The 24,175-nt window shown below is 40.9% G+C and overlaps 1 protein-coding gene and 1 non-coding gene across 2 annotated transcripts; one reads left to right on the forward strand and one right to left on the reverse strand.

Annotated features, from left to right (window-relative positions):
* Nucleotides 1–47: 47 nt before the first annotated feature.
* On the reverse strand, nt 48–13,752 carry EFCAB10 (EF-hand calcium binding domain 10). The gene is made up of 4 exons (XM_065938713.1): nt 13,623–13,752; nt 1,423–1,587; nt 1,225–1,312; nt 48–136 (listed from the first exon to the last, which is right to left on the reverse strand). The coding sequence occupies exons 1-4, from the start codon at nt 13,732–13,734 to the stop codon at nt 100–102; spliced, it is 402 nt and encodes a 133-aa protein (XP_065794785.1). The 5' UTR covers nt 13,735–13,752; the 3' UTR covers nt 48–99.
* On the forward strand, nt 11,870–11,995 carry LOC136171306 (U6atac minor spliceosomal RNA). The gene has a single exon (XR_010663845.1). It is a non-coding gene; the product is annotated as a U6atac minor spliceosomal RNA (small nuclear RNA).
* Nucleotides 13,753–24,175: the final 10,423 nt, after the last annotated feature.

Below are 24,175 nucleotides of genomic sequence, written 5' to 3' on the forward strand. Positions count from 1 at the left end.
CCAGTTGGATTTCAAGTGACAGGCTGAAGTTCTGAATTAATGAAACTGGACAACTGAAAACTGTACAGAATCATTTATTATCTGGGACTTAGAGTGTTATTAAAATGCTGACCATATTTCCTGAGTCCTCTTGTTCCTAAGAAAACAAAAACAAAAAGCTCAGAGGCCACGAAAACTCAGAGTAATTCCATTTACAAATATATACAGTGAGTATGTCAGTTGAATAAAACACAGGAGCAGAGATAATAAATTACAGTCAACTTTTAATTTCTTTTGCCAGTTAGGGAAGCCTGTTGCAGGCAATATAAATTTTTTTAAAAAATCACTTTAAAATGTATGTTTATAATTGAAGTTCCTGTATCTAGTTTGGAAATTCACTATGTTTCCCATAAGAAAACACAAGAGATGGTAACTGAAATAGAATTGCTCTCTTTCCACAAATGTCTTTCTATTTAGAATATTTCCTAGTTCCATTCCATGTGACAGCGGGCAACCTTTGCTTTGTGGATGAGACATTTTACCTAGAGCTCTGTGCTGCTACCATCTTCTCTGAGGTAGGGAATGTAATTAAATATTTTTTGTTGAATATCTATGTAACGATGAGATGAGAATCTTAAAACTTTCTTCCAGCTTTTCCTTGGCCTTGGACTATGTTAAATTAGACTTTTAAACAAATTGAGCTAGCTTAGCTAAAGGCTTCTTTCTGTAAGTAGTTTCATTCCCATGGTTTTTTATTTCCTGACTTAGCATTTAGTTAATACTGTTCACGCTGTAATACCTCAAATCCAAAACTGTCAGGCTGGCATGCAGCCCGTACTCCTGATAAACATTTACTTTGTGAGAAATCATTTTGAGAAAAATTTCATTACTCTATATACAGAGATTTTCCAACTAGTTATATTGAGCTTAAAGCTTTTCTGTTAGTTCTTCTGGCTGATTGGGGCTTCTCTATCTCATCTCTGAGAATTGCTGGGGTTTCCCATTGAGAACAGAATGAAGCGGCCTCTGGACCCTCCTTACCCCAGCATCCTCTTCCTCCCCTTCCCCAGGCTTAGAGACTGCTGTCAGCCCCTCCCTGTTCTCACTTTCTAGACAGAAAGCTGAAAGTTTCTAGGGAATGAAATGCTTCTATCAAAAGGTAGCAACCTCTGTTTTAAAATGTATTAATTGTACATCAACATCATGCCACATTATTTACATAAAATCACTTAAAAATAAGCTTACACTTCATCCCTGAATTTTTCGAAAGTTACTCCATGTCCATCATCTTTGAAAACTTCATCTGCAGTACACAGACCCAGGGTTTTTAGTGCTGTAAGAGAATAAGAAAAAAGAAAACTTTACAAAGTGAGAATTTGTTTCAGCTAGGGAAACTTATGTAACGACTACAAATTATTACCTCAGTTTGTAAAAGATACTGACCTTCTTTATACTGTACGAATGATATGGATCCTTTATTCGAGGAGTCCAGCATCTCAAACATAGATGCAATGTTAGAGTTATCCATAAAGAAAGGGAGCGCCACGCCGGATACTTTGGCAATTCTCAGCCGTTCCAGTACAGATATTAAATACTCTCTTGGTCTTTCTGTAAAAGAATAGTTCCAATTCTTTCTGATAAGAAATTAAAATGTCTGTCATAAATGGAAATAGTCATGTAACAATTACTAAATACCTATGTTTGAAGTACTGTACTAGGCACTAGGAATACAGGCCTTGCTTACGGGAAAGGCAAGACATTGAACAATTAAATAATTATATACACAAGTAGTCTACTCCAGATGACTGAATAAAAATGTCCATTCAGGTCTACTGTATCCTTCTATACTTCTCTGTATATTCATTCTAGTAATTTCTGAGAGTTTGATATTAAAACTCCAACTGAAAACTTAATTCATCTACTTAATAATTGTTATAGTGGAACTATATGTAACCTTGTTTTGTATTTTCCAAGTGTCCTGTAAATGTTATCATACTTTCATAATTAAAAAAAATAAATATCAAGAGATGGAACCAAAGACAGAAAAAAAAAAAATGTTCAGAGATTAGACTTGTGCATTTTTTTAAAAAGTCCTAAAGTGACTCTTATTTACAGTGAGAGTTGAAAACCCCTAAGTGGAACGGCATGACACAGGAAAGAAGATCAACTAAAAGAAAGGGTAAAGAACAGATTTTTCAAAAACAAACATTTAGGTTAATATAGTCTTCCAGTTAGGAAGCGTAAATGTTCAATCCTAATATAAGGGCAGTATTTTAGATACATAGGCTATTTTTCATCTAAACAATGTTAAATATGAAGAATCAAGATCAATTCACTCTGCAGAAATAATGCAGGGGAGCTATGATAATAAAGCTAAAAGAAGTATAAAAATGGTGTGGCTTAGAAGATGAATGCCTCTTCTGCTCCATCACTGTATTTCACTACCGGGAGACAGATTCTTAAAAAAAGAAAACTTATGTCATTAAGAATTTCATACATCTATAAAAGTAGAAATGTATAATGATCTCATCACCAGTTTCACCTGTTACATATTGTGGCTGTTCTTATTTTACCATGATCCCATCTAGTTCCCTCTTCCCGTATTTATGTTGAAGTAAATCACAGCAATCATCTCTCACTGATGAATGTTTCAGTGTGCATTTCTAAATCTCTTTTGGGCTGAGATATGACTGACAGATTGTGTAAGTGTAAGGTGTGCAGCTTGGTGGTGGTGTACACTTAAGCTGCAGGAGGATTGCTCTGGTAGTGCTAACGTTTCTATCACATCACACTGAGCACCGCTTTTTTGTGATGGGATTAATTAAGATCTAGTCTCTTAGCAAGTTTCATGCTTATAATACAGCATTGTTCTCTGTAATTACTATGCTGTGCATTAGATCTCCAGGACTTAACTACAGTTATCTACTAGTTGCAAGTTTGCGCCCTTAAACAACATCTCTCCTGTCCCTCACCTGCCCGCCTCTGGTAACCACTCTACTCTCTGTTTTTATATGTTTGGCTTTTTTAGACTCCACATTTAAGTGATACCCTACAGCATTTGTCTTTCTCTCTCTGACTTATTTCACTTAGTCCAATGTCCTCAGGGTCCACCCATGACAGCTGTTCTACCAGGTGTGAGCTGATACCTCACTGAGGTTTTAACTTGCGTTCCCCTGACAATCTGTAATATACAGAGCATCTTTTCACGTACCTGTTGCCCTTTGGATGTCTTTCTTAGGAGAAATGTCTATTAGTTCCCCTGCCCATTTTATTTATTTTTTCCCCTGCCCATTTGAAATCAAATTGTTCATTTGTTATCATACATATGATCTGCAAATATTCCCTCCCACTCCACAGACGGCCTTTTCACTTTGTTGCTTGCTTCTTTGCTGGGCAGAAGGGCGTGCGCTTTTTGTTCTGGCTGTGCCATGTGGCTTATGGGGTCTTTTTCCTCAACCAGGGATCAAACCTGGGTCCCTGGAAGCAACCGTGCCGAGGCCCCACTGGTGGACTGCCAGGGAAGTCCTTCTGACTGTGCAGAAGTTTTTCAGTTTAATTTAATCTCCTTGTTGATACTGGCGTTTGTTGTTTGTATTTTTGGTGTCATTCATATCCAGAGGTCATTGCCAAGACCACTGTCGAGAAGCTTCTTCCCTATGTTTTCTTCCAGGAATTTTACAGTATCAGGTCTCAGGTTTAAGTCTTTAATCTATCTCAAGTTAATTTATGTGAATGGTGTTAAGACAGAGGTCCAGTCTCCTTTTTCTGCATGTGGTTACTCATTTTTCCCAACACCGTTTGTCTGAAGAGGGACTCCTTTTTCTTTTTCACGTTACTACAATACTGTCATCTCGATACAATTTACACATCCAACAAAATTCTTAACATTCTCAAATAGCCAGACATTATTCAAATTTCCAGTTGTCTTGCAAATTTCATAAATTATAATGCTCTTTAAAAATCAGTAAGCAAATAAGTCCACTCACTGTGATAGGTTATGTTTTTAAATCTCTCTTAATTATATAGTTTCTCCTCCATATATTTCCCTCCTTGGAATTTGTGTGTTGAAAATAGAAGTAAGAGAACTTTTAATCTAATATAGTGCCTTTTGGGACTTTGAATACACCATAGCAGCAAATAGGTTACTAACGCAATCACATATGCAATCTACATCATTTCTTTCTTATTTCAAAATCAGAAAACATCTATGTTTGAATTTCAGTTCATTATATTTCTTTTTAAGGATAGAGTAAACAATGCTGATGGAACTTGCTGTGTTACTTTGATGAAGATTGTATATATCCTTTAGACTACATGGGGTGCTATAATGCTTATATTTGGAATCTATAGTTTATACTCTACCTGCTTCTAAAAATGTTTTGAAAATGCTTAGAACAGTGCAAAGTCACTTTAGTCATGTCCAACTCTTTGCAACCCCATGGACTGTAGCCTGCCAGGCTCCTCTGTCCATGGGATTCTCCAGGCAACAATATTGGAGTGAGTTGCCATTTCCTCCTCCAGGGGATCTTCCCAACCCAGGAATCGAACCCAGGTCTCCTACATCTCCTGCACTGGCAAGCTGGTTCTTTACCACTAGCACCACCATATTTGGAATCTATAATTTATACGCCACCTGCTTCTAAAAATGTTTTGAAAAATGCTTGTAACAGAAGTACATATAATAAGATGTAAATTTTTTTAAAACACAAAGGGAAGAGCCAAATGTTACTAACCACTTAAGTTACAAAAATGTCAGTTGATGATGACAATCAGTTCTTCAAGGGACACAAACTTCAAGTTCAACATTGTAATACTTACAGTATTTACTGAGCCCTTACTATGTGCCTGGTACTACGCTAAGCATTTTCTGTGGCTAACTTCATTTCCTCCTCCCAAGTGTCACTTGCTTAAGGCCACACAGTCGGTATAAACCTAGGCATTGTGCTTCCACAGCTCCTGGCCTCTACCACACTTAACTCACATGAGACGCATTTGCTACACCCAAACCTAGTCAGTCATGAGGATGTCTCCCAAGTCTTTATCAATAATTCTCAAATTCATCCTATCTTCACCACTCCCAAGCAGTAGCTCTTACCTGGGTAACTACTCCTTTAAAAAAAAATTCTGATTTCTTTAATGCTATCCCCTAAAAAGGTACACTCCCTCCTTCCACAGTATAGAATTGCCACTGGGAAGGGCTGTCCAGTCAGAGGCTATATTTCCCAATACATCTTAGGAAAGGCCAGATTTTCTTACCAAATGATTCAGGTTATGTCAGATTTGGCTGTTAAATGAGTTATGAAAATCTATTGGCTTTCAGAGATTCCAGAATTTGAGGATCAAGGATATGGGATCATGGATGTGTTGTCACAGCAGTAATAGCCCAGCCATGCTGTCCTGTCTGATTTTCCATAACTCCCTTACAATTCCAAGGCTTTCAAACTAAGATACATATCATAATGCCAGGAGCTTTGCAAAGACCCAAGATAAAGATACATTGTTTCTTTCTGAGCACCATTCATGTGTGTGTAAGTTGCTCAGTCATGTCTGACTCTTTGTGACACCATCGACTGTAGCCCACCAGTCTCCTCTGTCCATGGGATTCTCCAGGCAAGAATGCTGAAGTGGGTTGCCCTTCCCTTCTCCAGGGGATCTTCCGGACCCAGGGATTGAACCCAGGTCTCCTGCATTGCAGGCAGATTCTGTACCATCTGAGCCACCAAGGAAGCCCAAGCTTCATTCATACTATAGTAAACATGTTTCTTATCATTCACTATTATAGGAGCATCATTCTTACAACAGTGAATAATAAGAAACATTAAGAAATGGAGCAGCTTTCATGATGGCCAAGAGGTTAAGAATCCACTTGGGAACACAAGGAACACCATTCGATTGCTGATCTAGGAAGATCCCACATGCCACTGGGCAGCTAAGTCCGTGCACAACTGCCGAGCCTGTGCTCCACAAGAGAATCCGCCACGATGAGAGACCTGTGCAACACGTCTAGAGAGTGCCCCCGTTCTCTGTAACTAGAGAAAGCTCATGCATAGCAATGAAGACCCAGCAGAGCCAAAAAATTTAAGAAAATATTTTTTAAAAAGTGAAAAAGAAATGGATATACGACGTTTCCCCCTTATCTATCCATGGAGAATACATTCCAAGACCCCGATAGATGTCTGAAATCACAGATAGTACTGAGCCCTATATATCCTATGTGTTTTCCTTTTCATACTTGCATCTATGATAAATTTTAATTTATAAATAAGGCAGAGTAAGAAATTAACAACAATAATAAGGTCAAACAATTTTAACAATATACCATAATAAAAGTTATATGAATGTGGTCTCTCTCAAAATACCTTATTATACAAACCAATGCAATGGACATGAACTTGAGCAAATTCCAGGATATGGTGAGGGACAGGGAAGTGCTGGCGTGCTGTATACAGTCTGTGTGGTCGCGAAAAACTGGACACAACTTGGCGACTGAACAACAACAAATGCCGTTTCCGTCTTAACTAAGCATTTATCATGCACTGTGGCTGTAACTTCTGTAGTGTGAGGTGAAATAAAATTGGAATTTCTTTTTCCTTCTTCACAGTTTGATGGATAGAAGATTCATTCTTACCAAAGATCTTAGCACCCTCAGCACTCTATGACTTTTTTCCTTTCCTTATTAAGTTGAGAACATTCACCTTTTCACTTAAAGGAAGCATTTATAGCTTCTCTTTGGCATTCCCAAACTGGCAGCATCACTGGTCTGGTGCTTTGGGTCCAGTATTCGGTAAAATCTGTAATTTTTTTTTTGGTAAAAATAAGGGTGAATGAACACAAGCACTGCAGTCCCGTGACCATCAATCTGTAACTGAGATGGCTACCGAGTGACTCAGGGTGGACAGGCTGGACCAAGGGGCAACTCGAGGCCGAGGCAGGATGGCTCAAGATTTCATCAGCGCTACTCAGAAGAGTGTGAAATGTACCACTTATCAATTGTTTATTTCTGAAATTTTCCAATCAATATTTTCATACTGCAGCTTACTGCAGGGAACCGAAACTGCTGAAAGCAAAACTGTGGATAAGGAAGGACACTCATGTGTCTGAAGGAGAACAAAACATTCATTTCAGCTAAAACAAGTGACTTCAAAGAAACCTGCTATGCAGCATCAGGATGAGGTCTCAGATGCTAAGGGCACAAGGTGCCTTTCTTCTGCCATCAGGAGGGCTTGGGTGGAAACTGAAGAGCACAGCCATGCAGCGAGTGAGGGAAATCCCTGGATAATCACTGCCCAGCAGGGCAGGTGAGCGGTCAGTCCAGGCTGGGGCAGGGGGGTTGAGTGGGGGAGGTGGGGATGATGATGACCTGACGAATGGAATGAGATGAGATCTGTACTTGTGAAAAAAGAGCGTATGGGTGAGCTAGCAATAATTACACAGAAAACTGAAGCAAACATGTAAAATGTAGTATTATTAGCTTCAGGGGTAAAAAAGGAAATATAATCATAACATACTACATGGATTAGTTGTGGATATCTGCCTAATACTAATAATGTAAATTCTGAACACTGAATATATCAAAATTGTGTTCTAACTTTATTGGGAAGATGAGAGTGACTGGGAACAGGTGTGAATGTGTATGTGTGTGTGTGCACGCACATGTGTACGCTTCTGGAACTGTGGTGACTACTGTGGGAAATTTTTAATTTAGGTAAATCCACTTAAGGGGCACCCTTAAAAGAGAGGATCCCAAACCTCTCAGAGACAATGAAATGTGTTCTTTGGTGGGTATGCCGAAGCTTCTAAAAGACAAAATGACCCCAAAATCTAACAGGATCCTTACAGCACGCAAATCAAAAATCTTTAGTGAGAAACCTTTGGCCATGTGAGCAGGTAATCTTAGCTTATCTGTCAGAATTACAGTGTGGATCCAACTATTCTTTGGAGTTTTGTATTACAATACTTGTTTATTGTTGTTTAGTTACTAAGTTTTGTCTGACTCTTTTGCAACTCATGGACTGTAGCCTGCCAGGATCCTCTGTCCATGCGATTCTCCAGGCAAGAATACTGGAGTGGGTTGCCATTTCCTTCTCTAGAGGATTTTCTCAACCCAAGAAATGAACCCACATCTCCTGCACTGGCAGGCAGATTCATTACCACTGAGCCACAAGAGAAGCCCCTACAGTACCTGAAAGTGAAAGTCGCTCAGCTCTGTCTGACTCTTTGCAATGCCATGGACTATACGGTCCATGGAATTCTCCAGGCCAGAATACTGGAGTGCATAGCCTCTCCCTTCTCCAGGGGATCTTCCCAACCCAGGGATTGAACCCAGGTCTTTCACATTGTGGGTGGATTCTTTACCAGCTGAGCCACAAGGGAAGCTCAAGAATACTGAATTGGTTAGCCTATCCCTTTTCCAGGGCATCTTCCCGACCCAGGAATCGAACCAGGGTCTCCTGCATTGCGGGCGGATTCTTTACCAACTGAGCTATGATGGAAGCCCCTACAGTACCTGAGATGTGGCTAAAATTTAATGAAGGCTATGAGATCTCTGTTTGTGTCTGCCAGTATGTTTATGTATGTCTATATAAATGTGGCATTTTTCTGTTACTTTCAGATGGTACTACCAAGATTAATTTATAAAAAATTCAATTTAATTGGCTTAAAAAATTGATGTAATGTGTGAAAGCCGCTCAGCTGTGTCTGACTCTTTGTGACCCCATGGACTGTATAGTCCATGGAATTCTCCAGGCCAGAATGCAGTGGGTGGCCTAGCCCTTCTCCAGAGGATCTTCCCAACCCAGGGATTGAACCCAGGCATCCCACATTGCAGACAGATTCTACCAGATGAGCCACCAGGGAAGCCCTAAAAAAATTAGAGCTTATTATTAATTAAGCATTCCTAAACTCTCAGAGATATAGAAACAAACATGATTTTCAAGTTCACATGATCTAGAATAAATAAAATGATCTTTGATAAATAAAAGCTACTGTTTAAGTTTGTTGGTTTAATAAAAACAAGCATGTCTTCTCAGAATAATCAATATTAAATGTGAGACAAACATACAACTTTTTCTATCTGGGTTTATTAGTCAAATAAGCTCATGCTATTTGTTACAGAATTTGCCAAGAAGAAACATTAAGATCAATTCAGTTCAGTCGCTCAGTTCTGTCTGACTCTGCAACCCCAGGGACTGTGGCATGCCAGGCTTCCCTGTCCATCACCAGCTCCTGGAGCTTGCTCAAACCCATGTCCATTGAGTCGGTGATGCCATCCAACCATCTCATCCTCTGCTGTCCCCTTCTCCTACTGCCTTCAATTTTCCCCAGCATCAGGGTTTTTTCCAATGAGTCAGTTATTCGCATCAGGTGGTCAAAGTATTGGAGCTTCAGCTTCAGCATCAGTCCTTCCAAAGAATATTTAGAGTTGATTTCCTTTAGGATGGACTGGTTTGACCTCCTTGTAGGCCAAGAGACTCTCAAGAGTCTTCTCCAAAATCACAGTTCAAAAGCATCAATTTAAAACACTTGCTTTTAACAATTATACCTGGATTATCTTAATGTTCAATTGATGCTTTTGAACATTAAGATAATCCAGGTATAATTGTTAAAAGCAAGTGTTTTAAATAAATGTAAAGTTTATACTAAGTTAAACCAAATTATGACATTCATTGAATATCTAGATCATTTCCAGAGAAGATAATGTACTAAGATATTGACTGCTGTCTGATCTCGGAAGCTAAGCAGGGTCGGGCCTGGTTAGTACTTGGATGGGAGACATTGACTGCTAAACCTAAGTTTATTTACTTTTGGCTTTTTAATTTTTACAGAGAGACAGTGGATATTTGAGTCTATTATGTCTCTGCCACATTACTAATTGTATAGTAAAAAACCATGTCTCTAAAAATATGTTTTTATGATTATGTCTTTATAAATTTGCTAATCCATTGCGGGATATTAATATATGATAGTTCACAATTAGGACTTCCCTGGTGATCCAGTGGCTAGGGCTTCATGCTTCCAATGCAGGAAGCCCAGGGTTTGATCCCTGGTCAGGGAAGTTGATCCCACATGCTGCAACTAAGACCCAACACAGTCAAAGAAATAAATAAAAACAAATACTATTAAAAAAAAAAAAATATATATATATATATATATATGATAGTTCACAATTGCCTGCTTCCTAGTTTTCACTGGAAAGCAAAGATTACAAAGTTAAAATTTATTAATTCGTATGTAAAAATAAAATTGCTAGCAACAATAAGGGTGAAAGAAAAAAACAGTGTATGAAAAGTAGTAAGGAAAATAGAATGTATCTTTTGGATAAGCTGGACAACTTGATATAAACCTCAGAGAAATCACAACAGCTCATGTGTGGGCAACCTGCAGGCCTGTTGTTATGTGGCCACCCAGAAGGTCACAAGATACACTCAAACTGCAAGCCAGGAAAATCCACTGGACTGTAACTGTCAGCCGCATTATACCATCTGGAGATGCTTCGAACTCAAATCTAAAAATTTTCTCAAATGGCTTCTCTTAAACACAGAAACTGAATGTATAATTTGCTCAAACTATTAGCCTTTGTTTTTCTTTTGTTTCCATAGAAATGCCTCTTGTTAAATTATAAATTACCTTATGGTTCACAGCACAGGGAGGCCTCATTTAGGTGAAAGTTCACCTGCAACACTGGCCTCCTGAAATAAAACATCTTCACTTTATCCTGTTTTGAGGGATCATGAGGATACGTGGTTGCTGACACACCAGGCTGTGCCTATATAAATAACAAAACTAACGGCACAGAATAAAAAAAAAACCTGTCGGTAGACTTAGAAAGGTAAAACTTAAAAAACTTCTAGTTATAACCCATTTGAATTATTTAACTTGTTAAATTCTTGGCTCCTGGGAATCCCTGCTCTGGACAATTTTTCCATCTTCGGCTATTATTGTCCTTATAGTTAGCATATTGACCTCTCTAGTGTGTTGTATACTCTCGAGTCTTAAATGCCTGTCGCCAGCTACTCACATGCCAATGGCATCCATCAGGAACCAACAACCCGACAAAACCAACAATAACCCTGTGAAAGATTAACACAATGACTCTGTGGCTCTCCCACTTAAGGACTCAACTAATGCAAACGGGGTGTGTGTGATTCTTCGGCCTGACTACATTAATGGGGATAATGGAGAATAATGCAGTACTGGCTGGTCATACTTTTAAGCCCAAAGAGAGAATGACCAAAAGCAGGAGGCAGGGTGGGGAGGTGCATTGTTAAAATCAAGACCAAATGGAGACCAGTCTTGAAAAATTACCTGGACAGACAAAACCAATTAAGTCATACAAGCAAAGCTTAATTTAGCTTTTTCTGCAAGACTAACTTGACCTGGGTCATTTCTTGCTTCTGCCTCTGGAAAGCGTAAGTGTGTAAGCATAAAATTTAAACTGTTTGCCAAGTTTGATATGAGGTAACCATTAACCTATTCCCTATCATTTACGAAGATGCTAATATTCTAACCAATTTTGTGAAGAATAAACAGTTACTGCCTTCTCACCACAATACACTGCTTTCTAACAATAAACCTCTGAGCCTCATTCCTTATTCTGGTTTGAGTCCTCCTGGTTTGCAAACTGTCTTTTTGGTGTATGCACAATGGTGATTATTGGTTTTACTTCTGCTATTTCTGAACTTTACACACACACACACACACACACACACACATCTGCCTCTAAAAGCAAAAGATTATTTTCACTACTATTACCAAAACCCAACAAGAGACAGTAGTCAGTAGTCATTTTTTCAAAAAGTAGGTTTTTAAAAATTAGTTAAAAAAAAAGTTTGATAGCAACTTTTCCCCAGTGTATTAAAAAGTGCAGTCTTTTGTATTTTTAAAAAATCTTGTGTTGTATGAAAGGAGAGAAGGTTAGCACTCCCCTTGACAAGGAAGGAAGAGGCTCTCGGGCCTGACAACACGCATACGGTTAAGGCATTGCCACCTACTTCATGGCATCTAACCACTGTTTTTGGAAAACAGTGTGGAGATTTCTTAAAAAACTGGAAATAGAACTGCCATATGACCCAGCAATACCACTTCTGGGCATACACACTGAGGAATCCAGATCTGAAAGAGACACGTGCACCCCAATGTTCATCGCAGCACTGTTTATAACAGCCAGGACATGGAAGCAACCTAGATGCCCATCAGCAGATGAATGGATAAGGAAGCTGTGGTACATATACACCATGGAATATTACTCAGCCGTTAAAAAGAATTCATTTGAATCAGTTCTAATGAGATGGATGAAACTGGAGCCCATTATACAGAGTGAAGTAAGCCAGAAAGATAAAGACCAATACAGTATACTAACACATATATATGGAATTTAGAAAGATGGTAACAATAACCCTATATGCAAAACAGAAAAAGAGACACAGAAGTACAGAACAGACTTTTGAACTCTGTGGGAGAAGGTGAGGGTGGGATGTTTTGAAAGAACAGCATGTATATTATCTATGGTGAAACAGATCACCAGCCCAGGTGGGATGCATGAGTCAAGTGCTCGGGCCTGGTGCACTGGGAAGACCCAGAGGAGTCGGGTAGAGAGGGAGGTTGGAGGGGGGATCGGGATGGGGAATACGTGTAACTCTATGGCTGATTCATATCAATGTATGACAAAACCCACTGAAAAAAATAAATAAAATAAAATAAAAAATCTTCTATTTATTTTTAATTGTTGCAGAGGTTTTACTGCTTTATTGTCTTAAAACAACTAGAAAGAACTTGATCATCCTATACATGACCATACTGGTTGGGTGGTTTTGACAAAATTGGAATGTTACCTATTTACATTTCCTTATACAAAAGCAAATAGGCAATTTTGGCACTTTGGAAACTCCATATGTGGCAAGCTACCATTCCTCACCCTGAGGAGAAGCACATCAACTCATTTCCACCTAAACATAACTTTTAAATTTACAGGCCACACAAAACTTATGAAACGACTCCAACTTTATATGAATGATTCAAACTTTACATGGGGATCGAGTGTACTAAAAATGTCAAAAAAATCTTTCTCAAGAACATCCTTCTGTTCTACCCTATCAACTGTTTTTTTACCAGATTAAAAACTCTTTGAGGGCAGGGGTAACACTGGGAACATCTGTTGGTTGCAGACATAAGGATGATTTATACGTCATTCATTTAATCTTCTCCACGTTGTCACGATATCGGTACAATTATAATTTCCATTTTCCAGAAGAGGAGAAAGAAGTTCAGGCTCTTGCCCAGTCACAAAGTACTAAGGGATGAGGCCAGGAGCTAGACTGCCGAACCCCGGAGCCTCTCTTCCACCCGCGACAACCCTCACCGGCCAGAGTCCCGCCACACTCGGCAAGAGGCAGGCACAAAGAGGCCGTCGTTACGTCTTGTTTAATTGAAAGCCACAATGTTAACGGGCAGCAGGAGGGTTCAACTAGCCGAGAGGCTTGAAAGAGTGTTTGCGGAGGAGTGGGGGAGGTGGTATCCGGGAAGGAAGCTGTCCTTCATCCCCCGGGACGCACGCGTGGAGGGATGGCTACACGAGGAATTTCTGGGGACCGCTCGGTGTGGGACGGAAAGTCGAGTGGTAGCCAAGACACTTGCAAGACACCTACCCGGCCGGAAAAAGACGAGGGCGCTGGTAAGGTAGGTCAGCAACTCCATAATCCGATGTTTTTCCAAATAATTCCTAGCTTTGAGCTCCCTGCTGCTGCTGCGGGCCTCCATCGCGCCTAGCTGGGCTGTTGCTAGGCGACCAGGCAGCGTCGCCGCCGCTCGGCTCCGCCCCTTCCGCCCGGTTACGGGACGCGCACCCCACTGGCTGAGACCTGGGCGTCGAGTCTACACCTCTTCCAGGAGAGGCAGTTTGGGAGGTGTGGGGCGGGGCAGACGCGGAGGCAGGAGGGCGATTAGTGCACAGCCCCTTGCGGACAGATGTCCTTGTCCGCCATCTGGGCTGAGGGTTGGGCCTGATGATCTTTTCCTGTTTCTGTCTCTAGCACCTAGCTCAGTACTTGTTGATCCAGGGCCTCATGTGGTAATAATACACCGTGTGTGTGAATGTGTTAGTCGCTCAGTCGTGTCCGACCCTTTGCGACCCCAAGGACTGCAGCCCGCCAGGCTCCTCCGTCTATGGAATTCTCCAGGCAAGAATACTGGAGTGGGTTGTTAGTTCCTGCCCTATCCCGACCCAGGGATAGAACCCTAGTCTCCACATTGCGGGCAGGTTCCTTACCATCTGAGCCACTAGGGAAACTTCTGTAATAACAGGGGTGTCCAGTGGAGAGTCCGAAGCAGCACCTTTGGTGTGAGCAGCCTGCAGAGCAGCGCTGGTGGTGAGGCAGGAAGGGGCCGTTTTCTCTGCGGGATGGTGCAGTCATTAAGTACCTGTTTGCTTCACTAGACCGTTTGGAGCTGGTCTTAAGGAGAAAGAGATCACTTGGCAGTAGTTTCCAGAGAGTCACTAAGTAAGGTGGTGAGGAGGGGCCTCTGCTTAGCCAGGGAAGTACCTGAGAAACTAAACTCTAGACTTGGACTTCTGTTCTTGAAGGCCAGGCTCTGAGATCAGTGCCCTTACCCGCCACCAGAGAAGATGAAAGACAAATGGCCAATAAACATATGAAAATATTCTTAGCCTCTCCAGCAATCCTGTAAACAAAACTACAAGAAAATGCCATTTTACACCCATCTTATATCTACCAAACTGGCAAAAATAAGGAAGCTGAACAGTATCAACTGCTGGCAAGGCTATAGTGCAACAAAACCACCAGTGATGATCGGAGCTTTCCAAAGTAGAACATCCACCTTGGAATTATCTTGGTAGTGTAAATGTGCTTCAGAAATTTCACACCTACAACAACTCTTGTACACCTGTACTACGATAAGTACAAGAATATTCAGAACAGCACTGTTCATGATAGAAGACATAGCAGCTCAAAGGTTATCAAAAGTAGAATGGATTAAAAAAACTGATAGAGTCACAATGGAATACTATAAAGCTTTGAAGGAATGGATTGTAGCTACTGGCAACAAAATGGATGAATCTCAAAAACATAATATCGTCTCAAGAATATAAACTGTATGAGTCAATTTATATAAAGTTAAAAAACACACAAAACAATGTATTGTTTACAGATTCAAGCCTATGTAGGAAACCTATTAAGAAATACAATGGAATTAAGGGAATTAAGAAATACAAAGGAATACACACAAATTCAGCATATTATTTGCCTTGGAGGTAAGAGGAAAGGGAATGGGTTTGTGAAGCAATATCCTGCGGAAGAGAAGGGTAATTTTCTTTACCTGAGTTGTGGGTACACAGGTACTCAATGGATTATGATTGTTTTATACCTTATATGTACTTAATACATTAAAAAAAATCTACTCAGGACTCCATGTTGGTGTCCTGGACAGAGGGATTCTGCTCTGTGCTCCAAGCGCAACATATATGACGTCCTTGAGAATTTCATTTACTTACTCTTCAGAAGTTATTCAGTCCCTGAATAAACAGTCATGCTCTTTGACCCTCAAATGACACTAGAACTTCAAATGACACTTGACCTCCTGATGTCTTCCCAAGTCACTGATAATTTTCTGTTCCAACAATTTTGGGTGCTTTTGTGTGCTCAGGGCTTGCTCCCTTAACATACTTCAGGCAGCTCTGCCCCAAATCTTCAATTCCCCTGGACTCATGCTAAAGAGAAGTGTCCAGACGCCACCTAGTGGAGTCAGCTGTTCTCTGTCGATGTCATCTCAAGCCAATTCTTGCTGCTTTAATCATTCTCCTCCAAAGAGTTGACTCATTGGAAAAGACCCTGATGCTGGGAAGGACTGGGGGCAGGAGAAGGGGACGACAGAGGATGAGATGGCTGGATGGCATCACCGACTCAATGGACATGAGTCTCAGTAAACTCCGGGAGTTGGTGATGGACAGGGAGACCTGGCGTGCTGTGATTCATGGGGTCACAAAGTGTCGGACACAACTGAGCGACTGAACTGACCTGAACTGAACTGAATCATCATCCTCATACTTGTTGAACTATTTGTCCTCCATCTCCTTATTATTATTAAACCCTTTTAGTGGTTTGGGGCAGTAATGCCAGTGGCAGGCATCAAGGCAGTGGTTTTCAACCAGGATTGCATATTTGAACTACCTTTGAAACTACTGATAGTCCTTTAAAAAGTACTGAGGCTTGGGCTCCATTCCATGTCCAGGAGATTGAATCTACTGGGATAGGGCCTGAATAATGGTGGTTTTGTTGTTGCTGATTTGAATAGCTTTATTGAGGTATAATTAACATGATTAACTGTACATATTTAAGGTATACTCTTGGATAAATTTTGATGTATGTATGTATCATGAAATCACCATCATCAAGATAAGGAACATAGCTATCAACCCCCAAAGTTACCTGTGTCCCTTTCTAGTTCCTTCCTATCACCCCTTCTTAATCCTGTCCCCACCCCCTATTGCCAGGCAATCACTGACCTGCTATCTGTAGGTTACATTTTCTAGAATTTTATATAAATAGAATCATACAGTATATATTATTATTTTTTTTTTTGGTCTTTCATTCACCCATGTTGTTGCATGTATAAATATTTCATTCCTCTTCATTTCTGAGTAAGATTCCACAGGATGCGTATATTACAATTTGTTTATCTGTTCACCTGTGGATGAACATTTGGGTTCCATTCAGTTTGGAGTTATTACAAATAAAGCTGCAATGGCTATTCATGGACAGATCTTTGTGTGAACAGAGGATTTCATTTCTCTTGAGTAAATAGCTAAGAGTGTGATGAGTGGTTCATATGGTAGGTGTATGTTTACCTTTTTAAGAAACTGCCAAAGTGTTTACTCAAAGTGGCTGTGCTATTTTATATTCCTGAATTGCTTGTTATTAAAGGCTCCTCTTGTTATTAAAGATCCTAGTGGACAGTCAGGACTGAGACCCCACATTACACAGCTGGTGAGAATTGAGCTAAAGGTCTGGAAAATGTTGATCAGGAGTCCTGAGAGCCTCGACACTGCCAGCTCATGCTTGGTAGAGTCCCACATCCCCTACCAACCCAGAACGCTAGAAACTCCTAGGGAGTCATTAAAAAATACAGTGTCTTCTCCCTCACCCCCCAGAGACTGATATAATTGCTTTGGGGACCAGAGCAAAGGGTGGAGGGCTACCCCAGGCATCATAACTTTTTTAATAGTTTCCCAAGTGCTTCTAGAGCACACAATGACCAACTAACTGTCCTGGTTTGCCCAGAACTATGTGTGTGGGGAGGTCCATGGCCATGAAGCTTTCAACCATAAAACTGGGAATGTCCCGGGTCAACTTAATATGTGGTCACTCCATTTATGAGCCATTAACATAAAGAACTTGGGCTTTGGTGTTGCGGATGGACTTGTCAACCTGCCTGTAAACTTGGACTTAAAGCTCAGGGCTAGTGTGTCGGTTTGGGGGAGCGTATATATAAAAGGGATAGTGTGGGGACATGAGTGGCCAGGGCAGACTCTGGGCTAACTCCTGTCCATTTTCAGTATCAACCAGGGACAAGTTATAGATGTCTCATCTAGGAGTTTTGATTGCTGTTAAAGAAAAGGTAGAAAACATATGAAACCCACTTTCTGAGCATGTGTGTGGTGAGGCAGTGTCCTGCAGGGGATCCCTGGAGCCAGAATGCCTCACTTTAAAACCCAGTTTTGGTCTTGAGCCAAACACCTAAATTCTCTGCCTCAGTTTCCCCAAGGACAGGATGGAGACAGTATATCTACCTCACAGAAGATGTCTTCAGGAGCGAGTTAATATATGTAAAGCTTTTATAAAAATGATGCCAGGCATGTAGGAAGAGCTACATGAGTGTTTGCTATTATTATCTTAATAGTGCTGTTAAAATGAGAAGGCGGAAATCAGGACTAAATATAGTCTACAACCTATGTCCACAGGAGTTGCTACTTCATTTCCTATTAGAAGTGGTTTTTTTTTTTTTTTTTTTTTTGGTTAACCTTTCAGATTCTGTGTTGCAGCTTTAAAAAAGCTATCGATTCTTGGTTCTGTGTGTCAATGTAGGAGGAACTAAAGGTGTATCTACTATGCATTTAACATTTTTATGCAAATATTAAGGGAAACATAATTTAGAACCTGATAATTTCATTTTCACCAAGTTGCTTTATTGGTGAGCTGCATTTTTAGAGTTTTAAAAAAAACCCACCAGAACATGGTCTAGTAGTGACATCAGATTAATCTTTGCATCAGGTGGGACAAACACAGGTGCCTGTTTTAGCTTCACAACTGTGATTTAACAGGTAAACAGGGTTCTGTGGAACTCAGGTCTCAAACTTACAGTCTTTGTGAAATGGTAATGCTCAGTTATCTGTGATAGTGCCTCAATTATCTACTCAGGAGCTTTCCTCCTTCTTCAATGACCTAAAAAAGAGCAAAAATGCTAGAAACATCTTGAAACAGTAAAGTCATTTTGCAAAACATGAAAATGTAGAAGGTATCAACAGCGTGGCCACGGTATGAAGGGTCCCAGGAGCAGGTTGGGATAACTGGTGCTTTAGTATACCCTGTACGGTACTTCATCAAAAGCATTTTTTCAAACTCTGAAATAGTTAAGATTCACAAGAAGTTGCAAAGTAGTACAAAGAGTTCCAGTGTATCCTCCTGCAGCTCCTCGCAATGATAATATCTTATATAACCTTAGAACATTGTCTTTGTTAAACAAGGACATTAGCACTGATACAATACTGTTCACTCAGATAGAGACCTCATTCAGATCTCACCAGTTTTTACCCAAAGTCTTCCTTTTTCTGTTCCGTTTCATTTGGGAGGCTACTTCTGCATTTCCAAATGTCATATTATACCCTAAGCCTAAATTTAGCCCCCCAAACACCAACTAGCTCTTTTTATGCTTTCATTAGGTCCATCAAATTGAGGCCCAGAACAGAAGTTAGGAACAACATTCTTTGAGCTTCTAAATTATTTGTATGAAGGATGACCTCAGAGGATCTGTTTATACAGCTTACTTGGGGAGTGAAGGACCCTTTACCAAGAGGCTTCCTCATTTACTAACTGTGTGATTTTGATCAAATTACTTGACCTCTCTAAACTGTAGTTTTCTCATCTGTGAAATGGGATAATAATCTTACAAACCTCATAGAATTATTGCAAGGACTAAATGAGAAAAGATGTGGAACACATAATCAGTAATATTATTAGTTCACCACTCCTCCCCCTCCCACCACCACCATTACCACCACCACCACCGTCAGGGGAATTCTGTCCTTCTAGCTGTTTTCTTGATATCAGCGCAGTGCAGGTATGGCCTAGAGCTGTAAGTCTGTTCAGGGTACAGGCCAGAAGTCTTTACTCTCCTGGCAGTTGGCAGATGGCAGGGCGGCAGGAAGAGGTCTCTCATGGCTGGGATAGCAGCCAGGCGGCATACAATCCTGTCTTCCCCAGTTGGAACTGAGGACACATTTCTCAAAATAACACCCCTGACCTGACATCAGACTTCAGGTGCATTGTGGAAGCTATGGGCTTTTGTGGACTGTCCTGCAACCTAATCACCCTTGATTTTACATTTAAGTGGAGGAAAATATTAGGTTCCAAATGAAACATTTGGAGCACAGCCCACAGAGTGGGGATTGCTCATACAAGACAGACAATTGCTTGGATGTTATTTTGGAAACTAAGGCATCCACTTTGCCTCAGTGCTCTTTTTAAGCAGGAATAAGTTTAAAACAAAACTTAAAAATGGTAAGAAATTGTTGATTTGAATGTTGGTTATTTCCAACTGATAGCAAATTCTCCTTGTTGGCCTGACTAACGGATTAGATTATTTCTTGTAGTTTAATGTGAATTGATATAGTATTGCTGGTCATGAGTAAGTCTTCTGCATTGGCCAAAGTCACTGTACGCTAGAGCTGGCTTGCCCAGGCTCACGAGGGTTCATATGCACTCGTTTTCCCCTTCTGCATTCAGAGAGGTCATGCTGGTAGCTTGAATTCACTCATAGTGGGTGTGTTAACACCACAGAAATCAGCAAATGCTTCCCCTGCCACCCCTAAAGCTGGATGTTCAACATTTACCATCAGCACACCACTCCAGCACTTAACTCAGCAAACATCTATTGTATGCCAACAGTATGCTTGCTACTGTTTTAGGATCCAAACAACACTGAATAACACAGTCTTCTAAGAGGATCCTACAGATAAATTTGAAGTCCAAGGAAACATGAGATATAGATGTTTTTTGAATGAAAGAGCACCAGCATGTCAATGTAACCCACATGGTAATCCACGCCAAACTCTACCAGCACAAGATCGCCTTTGGGAAAGTCCCTCTGTGAAGGAGAATTGTTTTTAAAGCCATCCCAGGCATTCTATTTTCGGTCACCTCTAGGACAGTGTATTCCACAACTATTCACTGCCATCAACTATATTTGATTACTTTGACCGCTTTGCTCTGGTCCTGATTCCAGTGTTTATAAGCTGCCAAGCCCAGAGCCAAACACTGTACTCTGGACCCACAACAGTGAGATCATCTAATGGCTCCCATGCATTTCATCATTGTGTAGGCGTCCTGACAATATACTTACCTAAAATTTAAAAATATCAAAGCAACACACACACACACACACACACACACACACACACACACACACAATTTTGTCACAAACTAAAATTTTACAATTTGTGAAGAGAAGAGACAATCTTCTGCCTCATTTCATCCCCTATCCTACCCCAAGACAACTTTCTCTGCTGGACTGGTCTCTGTGGATCTTGAATCTTGGCTTCCAATTCAGTTTTTCCAGAAGATAACCCTCTAGTCTCCTGCTGGGAGTGGAGAGAAAATAGCCACTTGGCTGCATGTGGGAGGTAAAGGGGGCTTGAGGGGTGTGACAACCTCATGTGAGACTTCAAGCCCCTCTTCCCTATTTTCAACTGACTGTGCGCCCCTCCTCTGAGGTGCCCACTGCCTCTGGGGGATCTGGGGAGAAAATGGGCTTCTTATTAGTATTTTCCTCAAACCACCTGCTAACTTTCCTCTTTCTGCAAAGTCAATTATCACTCCAAGTTTGTCCTTTACCTTTTCTGTGTGTAAAGTTTTACATCTTAGTGCATGGTAAAATGAACAAATCTTAAGTACACAACCTGATAAATATTTCACCCATGATTATATTCAGGTCAAGATACAGAACATCTCTAGCATCAGAATCTTCCCCTGTGCCCCCAAAAGTAACATCTATTCTATAAATCTGTCTGTTTGTATTCATGTCTTTAATTCACCAAGGTTACTTTGAATGCCAATTCATTAATTAAAATGTTGAACAATGCTGGGCTCAGCACGGACCTGGCGGGAACATCCTCCAAGTGTTGAAGGGGGGCCCCGCGGGAGGTACCCTCTCCAGTGTGTCCCCCAGCAGTCAGTCAGGCACAGTGCTGTGCGTCTAGTCCGGATCCAAACCTTCTCGGTTTATTGGGCTGGACAGAAAAAACTTGTAAAAACTGCAAACTAAAACAAAACCATGCATCTTCTTCTTTCCAAAGGAAAAGCTCCAGAATCATGTTTTCCTCTCTGTTTTCTTCACTTTGATGAGGCTCTGCCTTCACCCTATTCCAACAATGTGCCAGAAATGTTACCCTCTCCCTGCGTCCGCCTACACTGTATCTGGATTATTCAGGAACACTGGACAGACCTGGGATGGGGGCTAGAGGAAGGGGTTAGTGATAAGACCCGCTAGGAAATCCAACAGGGAAGTGAAGTGGGTGGAGAGAAAACGAAAACCCGAACACAGAGCACATGAGCTCCTACTGTCGTCACAGCAGCTTCCCAGCAAGCAGCCAGCCCAGGCAGCTGAAGAGGCAAACGCTTTTGTGAGGCTGCGGCTGCTTTGATTAAAAATTTGCTGAACTGTTTAAAGGCAAAAGGTGCTACCCAAAAAAGTTACAGAATTTTTTAAAATTGAGAGACCTTTTTGAGTGTTAGTGACCTTAGAATCAGATTTGTGATTTTAATCGTCACAACGAATGCAGCACCTCTGAACTACTGGCTTCCAGCATGATTCTGCAATAATTCAGACTTGTCTGGGACTGACTGGGTGTTAGAGGCGTTCAGCTTCTTTACATCTGCCTCATTTACTTTTTGAGTTGAATGACTTATGAAGATGTAATGAAGAGAAAATAAACTTATTGAAATACATTCCTGGGAACTTCGCTCAGTGACAATGGATACCTTAAACCTGATGTTCTGGAATAGTCCCAGATCAGAAAACAAGACATAATCCACTAGGCAAGTAGTTATTGACTAATGGGAAAAATCAAAAAGGAGAAAAAATACTATAGTATTGTAAAATTCCAGAGACCTGAGTTAACCAACTAGGAGATACACAGAATGATAAAATACCTTTATGGAAATATCTACAGTGGCTTAGGAAGAAACGTCTGTAGGTGTTTATTTCTACAGGAGGCAAGGAACAATGGAAAGAGAACCAGACTGAAGAGAGGAGAGGCTTGCCCGTCAGCCCAGCTATGTGCTCTTGATACTTCATTTGACCTGTGTCTCAGTTTCCTCCCTTGCATTAGAGGGTCTTCAAGATTACTTCCAGGACTTCCCTGGTGGCCCAGTGGTTGAGACTCTGTCTTGCAAGGCATGGACACTAGTTCCATTCCTGGTTGGGGAACTAAGATCCCACATCCACAGAGCAACTAAGCCCGAGCACCGGAACTACTGAAGCCTGCAGGACACAACTAGGAGCCTGCACACTGTAGAGCGCACACTGCAACGAAAGCTCCTACATGATGCAAGACCCAAAGCAGTCAAATAAATAAATTTTAAAAAGATTACTTCCTGTTGTCACATTGATTCTCCAAGCTTATGATTAACTTTGAGAGAGGCTTCTCAGAGTTCCAGGATGTCTAGGCTTCTTTCAGTATGAAGTTAGAAATCACCCAGGCCAGATCAGTGATGGATAGCCAGTCACAAAGCTCAGAACCAAGGAATAAATGATGTCTATGGTGCTAGATGCACTACACTGACATTTCGTGGCTATGGATAATTCAATTATACCTTTTTGTGCAATGTCAACGGGCTTCCTCTGTTTTTTCCCTGTTCTGTACAATAGTAAAAATATCCATACTTTAGCCTGAGGCAAAACAAGAAACGTGCCATGGTTGGCCTGAGAGTGTTGACTCCAAGGGGCCTTTTGCTCTGCCCTTGGTGTGCTCAGACAACTCTCCAAGACCGTCATCTCCATGTTAGGGCTGTGCTTTGATCAGGTATCATAAATATGCTGTCAACACTGTGTGGCAATCCAGTTTCATTAGTAACTATTTCATTCTCTCTTTACTCTTCTCAAACTTCTTTTGAGATCTCAGGCACACCTGGCTTGCCCATGGTCATTGAGAAAGGGGAAGCCATCAGATGGGGAGTCTCTCATCTTGCCAGCAGTGAATCTAGAAGCTGACTTCTTCCCCTTTTCCCTGGAGGAAGTGTCCCCCTGACTACTGTTAAATTAATTAAACAAAGAGGCCATTAGACTGAGATGCTCTAATGCCCTAGGGGCCTATGTAAGCAAACCAGAACCTAAGTCTGTAAGTGTCTCAAGGTTACAAAATCAAAACGCTAGGGACAATCAATCACAACCAACCAACAAGGCTTTAAGTTAGAGTCAATCAAAACTTTCCTTCCACCCTTTATAAAAATCTCTCCCCAGCTCCTGTTGGTGGAGCTCCTAACCACTTCTGATTTGGCACTGCCTGACTTGAGTCTCATTTTTGCACAGATAAGCTCTTAACATTTTTAATATGCCTCGGCTGATCTTTATGCACCACAAAAGCCAATACCTTCACATATGTTCAAATTCACTTTCCTCTTGCCTTTTTAAACACTTCCCTTTAAAAAAAATTGGGACTTCCCTGGCGGTTCAGTGGTTAAGACTTCACCTTCCAATGAAGGGGGTGTGGATTTGACCCCCTTTTGGGGAGCTGGAATCCCACATGCCTTGTGGTCAAAAAACAAAAACTAGAAACAAGCAGTATTGTAACAAATTCCATGACTTTGGAAAATGCTCCACATAAAAAAAAATCACCCCTTTTTTCTGCTTCTTCAACCTCTCCCTTCTATTGTCCCAGCCTCAGCAGCATATGAATCACAAGTTGGACACT

This window comes from Muntiacus reevesi, chromosome 6 (assembly GCF_963930625.1).
Source record: "Muntiacus reevesi chromosome 6, mMunRee1.1, whole genome shotgun sequence".
NCBI lineage: Eukaryota > Metazoa > Chordata > Mammalia > Artiodactyla > Cervidae > Muntiacus > Muntiacus reevesi.

Excerpts from the sequence above, each read along its gene's own strand:
- EFCAB10 (XM_065938713.1), bottom strand. The coding sequence starts at position 13,734 with ATGGAGGCCCGCAGCAGCAGCAGGGAGCTCAAAGCTAGGAATTATTTG. Across the intron at positions 1,313-1,422 it reads ATTCGTACAGTATAAAGAAG|CACTAAAAACCCTGGGTCTG; the intron begins GTCAGTATCTTT and ends ATTCTCTTACAG. Across the intron at positions 137-1,224 it reads GAAAAATTCAGGGATGAAGT|GAACAAGAGGACTCAGGAAA; the intron begins GTAAGCTTATTT and ends TTGTTTTCTTAG.